General features: G+C 54.6%; 1 protein-coding gene and 1 non-coding gene across 2 annotated transcripts; both read right to left on the bottom strand.

Annotated features, from left to right (window-relative positions):
- Positions 1 to 1,345: 1,345 nt before the first annotated feature.
- enkd1 (enkurin domain containing 1) lies at positions 1,346 to 8,253 on the bottom strand. Its single transcript, XM_042344529.1, has 9 exons — positions 8,187 to 8,253; positions 7,270 to 7,371; positions 6,591 to 6,815; positions 6,038 to 6,210; positions 5,295 to 5,447; positions 4,708 to 4,877; positions 3,762 to 3,898; positions 3,012 to 3,188; positions 1,346 to 1,542 (listed from the first exon to the last, which is right to left on the bottom strand). Exons 2-8 carry the CDS (start codon positions 7,352 to 7,354, stop codon positions 3,028 to 3,030), a joined length of 1,104 nt encoding a protein of 367 aa, XP_042200463.1. The 5' UTR covers positions 7,355 to 7,371; positions 8,187 to 8,253; the 3' UTR covers positions 1,346 to 1,542; positions 3,012 to 3,027.
- trnas-cga lies at positions 2,737 to 2,809 on the bottom strand. The gene has a single exon. It is a non-coding gene; the product is annotated as a tRNA-Ser (tRNA).
- Positions 8,254 to 8,456: the final 203 nt, after the last annotated feature.

Genomic DNA, 8,456 nt, shown 5'->3' with positions numbered 1-8,456 from the left:
CGATTCCCAGCCCCGTTCAGGGCAGGGTGACACCTTAAATCAAGTTTCCTTACTCCCACACACTCTGTCTACCTGGCAGTAAATAATAATAATAGTAGTAATATCATTATTAAGATCGCTTTCCGCGGGTGATAATTAAAATTTTTTAAAAAGTCCCGATAATAATAATAATTTTGAGTCGCTCGATCCACGACGGCTTGTGTGTGTGTGTGTGTGTGTGGGGGGGGGGGGGAACACCGCTGTGTGCAATTGGATGCCGCGTTTCGTCCACAAAATACACATTCCTGCGAAGCGCTTTGAGACATCGCGGCAAAGTGATAAGGCACTGCATCAAATGGAAGGATTATTATTATTATCATCAGACTTGTACACTTACTACTTTCGCGGAGAAGCTGGGCGGCAAGCCAAGGCTGAAGAGAATGTTAGAAACTTGGCAACACTTGAGCTGACATTGTAGACGGTCGGCGGTGGGGGTGGGGGAAAAGAAGACAATGTTTATTCGGTCACAAAATCTTAATTGCCGGGCAGGAAAATGCATCAATAGGATTCATTTCCCCAACTTGGTCCTCATCCTGTCGAGCATTTTCCCACAGACTCCTGCTCACACACAGCTATAATAAATAATCTTATAATCCTTCTATATCTGTGGCTCCTTAGCACGTCGTTGACACATCTCAAAGTGCTTCACAGAGTATCCTGTAAAGTGAATGACTATATTTTGTTGTGAAACGTGGCAGCTAATTGTGCCCAGCTGTGACCCACCAACAGTCGTGGATTGAGCGAACAAATTACAATATTTAAAAAAAAATTGAAGGGTTACTTACCCCCAAAAAGCCATCCGCCAATTGACTAACGACCGGGTTCCTACCTACTGCTGGTAAACAGAGGCGTGCGTGTGGGGGGGGTGAGGAAACTTGCCCAACGTTTCGCCCCGCCCGCCCGCCCGGGAATGGGTTCCTCTCGCTTGCGAGGCGACGGCTCTAACCACTGAGCTACAGGGATTCCGTATTCCTCTCCTCGTTGAGTATCTACTACGCAGGAACACTTTCCAGGGCCCCCCCGCACTTTCCGCCCCACCAATGGCGGTCGGGCATTCAGTCTCCCTGCCCCCACACGCTGGAATTCTATCCCACGCTCCCTCCACCTCACCACCTCTCTTCCCTCCTTCAAGTCCCGTCTAAAGACCTCTCTCTTCGACTGAACCTTCAGCCACCCTCCCGCACCCCCCTCGCCCTCCACCCCTCTTGACCCCAACTCCCAGAAAGACCGACACTGATCTCCGTCATCTCCTCGCGCTGCTGAAAGAACGAACCCGTCCACTGTTGAGAGTCGATAGGTTGAACTTAAAAAAAAAAACGTTTTTATTACATGGATCTATTTGAATTACAGTGATATTAAAAATAGTTTTGTCAGTTGATTTATTTACATATTTGCGGTAAGACTCGGGGACGTCTGGAGCAGGGAGCAGGAAGCCTGACTGATGGCATCTCTTTTCAGACGCATCTCTCACATGTCCCACATTTTCTCCAGCTTGTCCACAGCCTGACAACCAAGGACAGAGAAAAATACAGAACCAGGTTAACAGTGACTTACATAATAATAATAATCCTCGCATCTGATACAGCGCTGTATCACGTCTTCGAGATGTCTCAAAGCGCTTCACAAAATATACGGTAAAATGAATTGACTTGTGGATGTTGTGGGCAAAACACGGCAGCCAATTGCGCACAGCAGTGCCCCACAAACAGTCATGGACTTGGCGACTAAGTTATTATTATTTTCTTTTATTATTTTTGACAGGATTATCACCCTTCGAGGGTTCTCTCGCTCGTGAGGCCAGCGAGGTTAGACACCACATTTGCACAGCGCCTTTCACGTCAAAGTGCTTTGCAGAATGTGATGATCTGGAAGTGCCGTCATGGAGGCAAATGCAACCGTTAATCTGTGCCCACAATTGGCGACAAACACTGATTAGGGGAGCAGCCAAATACATTTAGATAAAGAAGGGAAATTATAAGGTGCGGTTAAACTCCGCATTTCTTTGAAACCGCTCCGCACAAACAAACGGAATGTGGGAATCGCCCCCCCCCCCCCCCTCCGTGACGGTCTCTAACCCCCGGTTCCTGAGCCGGGAGGGGCCGCAGTGTCCCAGGGCACAGCCCGGCCCGGCTCATGGGCAGGACCTGGAAGGGCCGACCAGTCACTGGGGGCCGGGAATCCTCCCCCTCAGCTCCTGTTAACCCCACAGCCAAAGCCCTAACTAACGGGGAGGGGGGTCCGAGCCGGACAAGCAGCGGGAAAGCTCGGCCAGACAGCGACATCAATGGCCGGAGCTGTGTGTGGGTTTAGATGGTTAGACTCCAGTTAAAATCCACAATATAGAGGCCAATTGTACAGCCAAGTTATAATGATATATCACAACCCTGGGAGTCAAGGCAGGACCTCGCTGGAGGGTACACGAACCGGCCACTGGAGACCACCTGATCTTGTTTGTGCTGGTGGTAGGAGAGAGGGAAGGAGCTCCCAAACTGCAGGTGAATGCACTTTACAGTGAATTATCAAAATGCAAGGATTATTATTATTATTATTATTATGGTGATGCGATACCTACTCGCAGCCACTAGACGGGCCACACGCTCCAGTTTGTGTGTGTGTTTGTCTGTCTGTGTGACTGTGTGTGTGTGTGTGTGTGCGTGTCTGTGTGCGCAGTAAGGAAACTTGCCTCAGGTTTCACCCTGACCCGCCCGGGAATCGAACCCGGGTCCTCTCGATTTCGAGACGAAAGCTCTAACCACTGAGCCAAAGAACTTCACTCCCACATCGTGGGGGTAAACCGGACATTTTGGACAACAGCAACAACAACAACTCGGATTTAAATAGCGCCCTCCACGCCGGACGGCGTCTCAGAGCGCTTTACAGTAACAGATCCCGGGACCGAGCCCAGGGGGAGGGGGAGGAAGGTGACCAAAGGCGCGGTCGAAAAGTAGACAAAGCAAATCGCTGGAGTGTACCTTGATTTTGAGTCGGTCAAGCGTTGATTTTGATGAAGACTTTGGGGCGTGAGAAGATCTTGATGGCCTCCTCGATCTCTGCGAGCTTTCTCTCCAGCTCCGTCCGCCTATTCTTCATACTGATCGTGTCCACACGTACAGGGAACATCAATAACTGTTTCGTCAGTTGGTGCTGGGCTAGTGGGTAAGAACACATAATAATAATACTTACATTTGATATAGCGCCTTATCACGTCTTCGAGACGTCTCAGAGCGCTTCAGAGCAGAATATACCGTAAAGTGAAATGACTGTGTATTTGGTGGGATCGATTAATTAACTACAATTAATTTACTTTAGAAGTTATTTTGTATTATTTAAAATGCTGATAATAATAGTAGTCCTTCGATTTGATACAGCACCTAATCACGTCGTCGATACAACTCAAAGCGCTTCACAGGATACACTGTAAAGTGTAGTGACCGTGTATTTCCTGGGCGAAACGTGGCAGCCAATTGCGCACAGCGGGATCCCCACAAACAGCCGTGGGTTGAGTGATCAAATTATTTATTATTATGTTTTGAAGGGATTATTACCCCCGGGAAAGTGATCCGCCAACCGACTAACAACTGGGTTCCTACTGACTGCCGGTAAACAGAGGCGCGTGGACTAAGGAGACTTAAGGTTTTGCCCGGAATTGAACCCGGGTCCTCTCGCTTGTGAAGCGAGTCCTGTAACCACTGAGATACAGGACCCCACTGCGCTGGACCTACTTTGTTGAAGGGAGTTTAGCGTTTCCAAGCGTTCTTTCTCTGGCATCCTGGTGTGTCCCGGAGGCATACTTGGATCAGGAATGTTTCTCCGCCTCTCTTCCGCTTCCTTCCTCCACTGACCCCTCCTTTCAACCAAACTGAGGGGGAGAGAGAGAGAGGACCACGGCAGGTGTGAGGCGCTCGCTCAGTCAGTCACTCCCTCCCTCACTCCTCAGGGGGAATGGAGAAGGTGTGAGGTTCACAGGGAAACCAAATTAAACCTCGAAGCAGCCGAGCAGAGAGAGAAAACGTGTTAAGAGTAAAACTTGCACAAGTCTCATCTTTATAAACCGTCTCAGCGCCTGAATCGTACACTCACCCGAGTCCCGGTCAGTTTCCCATCAAAACCGCTTAGATTTCTTCACGCGGCTCGTATTAATCACCTGCTAATTCGTAACTCTGCTCGCTCCCCTACCCTCCATCACTCCCGCCCTTGGAGGCCTTGAACCACGGGAAGTTAAGTCCTGAGCCATCGCCGCATGCGCACTTAACAGCTGCGTTAAATTACACGTGCGCAGTGTAGATTATTGATTAAATCGAATTTTCTAGGATTTCTAGCTTGCCTGCACCCCGGACTTCTCGTACGTCATATTAACTGTTGTGGAATTTTTGTTTGGAGGGATTTTTATCCCGGAAAGTGATCCGCCAATCGACTAACAACCGGATTAGTCCTATTTCCTGCTAGATAATACAGATTAGGTAATGCATGTGCATGTGTGGAGTAAGGAAACTTGCCTAAAGTTTGGCCCTGACCCGCCCGGGAATCAAACCCGGGTCCTCTGGCTTGCGAGGCGAGGGCTCTAACCACTGAGCTACAGGGAACTCCAGGAAAGGGACAGAGAGAGAGAGAAAAAAAGGAGAATGTCCCATAAAGAATACCAAAGCGCAAAGATCTTATTCCACGTACTACTGCGGCAGATGCCCCTTGTTCTTGGTGATGTAGTCCTCTTGCTCTTTCTGTTTCCTCTCCAGCACGTCGGACAGACACTGCAGCGACTTGGAACGCCGTACTGGCATTCTCTTTGCGTTCTGTGCGTTGCGTCTGACAAAGTCCACGTTGACGCCTTTGACTTGAATCTGAAAAATGGAAAAGCGTCAGACAACTTACACAGCTTCCACCTTCGGGAGGGAGGACGCCTCAGAGCCGCAAAGTAGACAGTCGCTACACATCACCACGCTACACGTTTCGCCCATGCAAAATACACGGTCAATTCACTTTACAGTGTGTCCTATGAGGAGCTTTGAGACGTCTCGTAAGATACGGCGCTGTATCAAATGTAAAGATTATTATTATTATTTATTATAAAGCGCTTCACAAACACTGGATGGGATGGGAACTGAGGTTGGGGAAGAAGGGGTCCGGGTTAGGGGGGAAACGATGACCAAAAGAGGTACGTTTTGGACCCAAACTTTAGGAGGGGTAAAGGAAGCGGGGAAGTTCAGCATTAACAAGGCACACACTTAAACGGGCGACGCAGAATAACTCCCACCCACCTCTGCGATGGCGGGTTCCACCGCTTCGATCGAAGACTCCGCCTTGGGGGGGCTTGGGGAGGGGCAGCGGGTCGGAGTAAGGCCAGTGCCACACCGTGAGTGTGCCTTCAGGTAGCTGTGATGACTCTCTGGGTGTTTGGGGGGCAAGAACTCCTGTGGATTCGAGAGGACGAACGTTAAACGGGCGAGTCGGCGCTGAGCCGGGCGGAGTTTTCAGGGCGTTGTCGGTGTCTCTCGAGCAGGTGAGAATGCCACGGTTTGTCGACAAAATGTGGAGACCCCATAACGTAGGGGTTAGAGCCCTCGCCTCGCGAGCGAGAGGACCCGGGTTCGATTCCCGGGCGGGTCAGGTCAGGGCGAAACGTTGGGCGAGTTTCCTCACCCGCACGCACCCCCCCCACCCACACCCCCACCCACACGCCTCTGTTTACCTAACAGTCAGCAGGGACCCCGGTTGTTAGTCGATTGGGGGATCGCTTTCTGGGGATAATGCAACATCTTGCATTTATTATGCGTCCTTCAAGATAATAATAATAATGTGGTCACTCAACCCACGGCTGTTCGTGGGGGGGGGGTCGCCGCTGGGAGCAATTGGCTGCCGCGTTTCGCCCACGAAATACACGGCCGCCACGCCTTACAGTGTGCGTCCTTCGGGACGTCTCGACGACGTGACAAGGCGCTGGGTCAAACGGAAGGATTATTATTATTCCTTTGATATTAATAACATAATAATAATGATTTACCTGGAGCTGTGCCATGACTTTGGAAGGGACGGTCTGGTACTTCTGGGATTTCCACAGAGCTTTGACCGGTTTGGGCCCACTCAGCCCCCGCTCGAGCTCCCTCTCCCGGCACTTCCTCTGGATCTCCCGCATGCGTCTCAGGTTCTCCTTCTCGTGATCCTTCGGTTCCTTCTCTACGGGGGGGGAGAGCGAGTCGCCGGTCAAACGAGGTCCCACGAGTGCCCGTCACAGCCTCCCCCCTCCCCCAATTCTCCCCCCACCACCCCACCCGGCCACACCTCGCTCGCGCACTGAAACACCGCACGCCCGACGGCATCAGAGCAAAACCTACGTCTCCAGCATCGTGTAATAAATAACAATAATAATCCTGGCGTTTGGCACCGGCGCCTCATCGCGTCTTAGAGACGTCCCAAAGCGCTTCACGGGGGATACGCCGTAAGGTGTAGTGACTGCATTTGCCGGGCGAAACGGGCACAGCAGCGTCTCCCCAGGCTCGTGACTGCGCAGCCCACAGTTATCGCCCCACCCGAGAAACCAAACGGGTGGCGGTTACTTTTTGGTGGCGATTCCCCGTACAGCGACACTCCCTCCAGCTGGAGCAGCATCCCCACCGTGCCCTTCTGCCCTCTCTCCAGGTAGTCCAGGGCATTGGAACGCACGCGAGGCGGTGGGCGCGAGGGCCGGGCGCTGTAGCACGTCGGGTAGAGCGTGGGGTCCGGGGCTAAAGGTCCGGAGAGGAAGCTCAGCTGCGGGCCGTTCCCCTCTAACCTCCCTCGAGCTGCAGACGAAAGGACAAGCGGGTGAAATGACGACGACGACAACAAGATGCAGCGGTCCCAGAGCCCACGACACTGATGGGAGTCTGACTCCGAGCCGGGTGGGGGTGGCGGGGGGAGGGGGAGCGGGTGTTTGAGGGAGGGAGGGAGGGAGGGGAGGGAGGGAGGGAGGGATTGGTGACCGTAAGCACGATCCAAGAAGGAAGGTCTTTAGGGCAGGATTTGAAAGTGGGGAGGGGGAGGGAGGGCGAGGCGGAGGGGTTGGGGGGAGAGAGCTCCAGGGTTTCGGGGGCGTAGTGCAGGCGCGGGGTTGGGGGTTGGGGGTTGGGGGTGGGTGGGGGGTTAGGGTAGGGAGAAACCATTCCGCCCGCGATGGACTCTGACCACTAGGCTACAGGACGCCGCCGCCCGCACAGACGGTGCCACTTTACCTCCTGGCGTAGAAGGGGACCTCACCTGACAGCGGGCGCTGGTAGAACTCCGGGAACAGCGTTGCGTCCGGCGGGATCGGACCGCAGATCCTCGAAGGGCCTTCGGACATCGCTGCACCTCGACGGGCTGGAAGGCAGACGCGGGGGGGGGGGGTTGGGTGGGTTTAGGGCGAGTCGTACGCAGAGGAATTTTCTTTCCGCCCGGAGTGTTTCGGTCACTTCACTTTCGGGGGGCGGCGGTGGGGGGTGGGGGGTGGGGGGTTTGTGGGGGCGGTGGGTGGGGGGGACGGGATGCTGCTGCGGGAGCAATTGGGGTCCTTTGAGGCGCTCCACGGTACACTGTATCCCGCGAAGCGCTTTGAGACGTCTCGGAGACGTGATGAGGCGCCGAGTGAAAAACGCACCGGTGTTTACGGCCACATCCCCCCCCCCCCCCCACCCACACCCCACCCCCGCTTCCCCCCCCCCCACCCACCACCACTCTCGGCTCGGAGTCAGGCTGCGCCACTGTTAAGCGCTCTGAGACGCTGCCCTGCGTGGAGGGCGCTATGTAAGTTGTTGTCGTCGTCGACCCTGTGTCTTGTGGGCGACGTCCCGCAAGAGACCTCGATGCAACGTTACGGGGGGGGGGGTTGGGGGAGGAGGGGGAGGGTTGGAGGGGGCGCAATGGGTTGAGGGGGAGGGGGAGTGGGGGGGGTGGGAAGTTGCTAGTGTCCCACTGATCCGCGGGCCGGATTGGCCCGCGGGCCGGATTGACGTCGCTGTGGCGTTGCACCGCAGTTGCTATGGAGACGGGCCTGTCAGTCAGCGCTGCGGGGAGCCGGAGCGTGAGGGGGGGGTCAGGGAGGTCGGGGGGGGGGGGGGGGCAGAGACTGCACCCTGAGCCTGTCGCGCGGGCCGCCACTGGCCCGCGGGCCGCTCCCACTCACACACTCAACTCACCCGCCGCTGCCGCCTGCAAGTCAGTCGCCAACCGTCTTCACGCACGATCACGTAGCCCCGCCCCCCACTGCCCCCCGACGCGGCGCGCACGCTGCGTCTTGCGTCACCGTCGAAAGCTGCCGATGGAGCGTCGCCATAGCGACCGCGTCGCCGCTGCGCGTTGCGTCACCACGTCGCGGGGGGCGGACCCACGCGTCGCCCTGGAAACCGCGTCCCCCCTTCTCTGCACTGTAAAGGGACCACATGTTTGTAAAGCAAATCAGGAATCAC

Source organism: Callorhinchus milii, unplaced genomic scaffold, assembly GCF_018977255.1.
Source record: "Callorhinchus milii isolate IMCB2004 unplaced genomic scaffold, IMCB_Cmil_1.0 Scaffold28, whole genome shotgun sequence".
Taxonomy (NCBI): domain Eukaryota; kingdom Metazoa; phylum Chordata; class Chondrichthyes; order Chimaeriformes; family Callorhinchidae; genus Callorhinchus; species Callorhinchus milii.
The sequence above is the reverse complement of the archived record's forward strand: the minus strand, read 5'-3'. Positions and strand labels throughout refer to the sequence as shown.

Coding starts and splice junctions, on each gene's coding strand:
- enkd1 (XM_042344529.1), bottom strand. CDS start 7,354: ATGTCCGAAGGCCCTTCGAGGATCTGCGGTCCGATCCCGCCGGACGCA. Junction 6,816..7,269: donor CTACCAGCGCCCGCTGTCAG/GTGAGGTCCCCT, acceptor TTTCGTCTGCAG/CTCGAGGGAGGTTAGAGGGG. Junction 5,448..6,037: donor AAGTCATGGCACAGCTCCAG/GTAAATCATTAT, acceptor TCGAATCCACAG/GAGTTCTTGCCCCCCAAACA.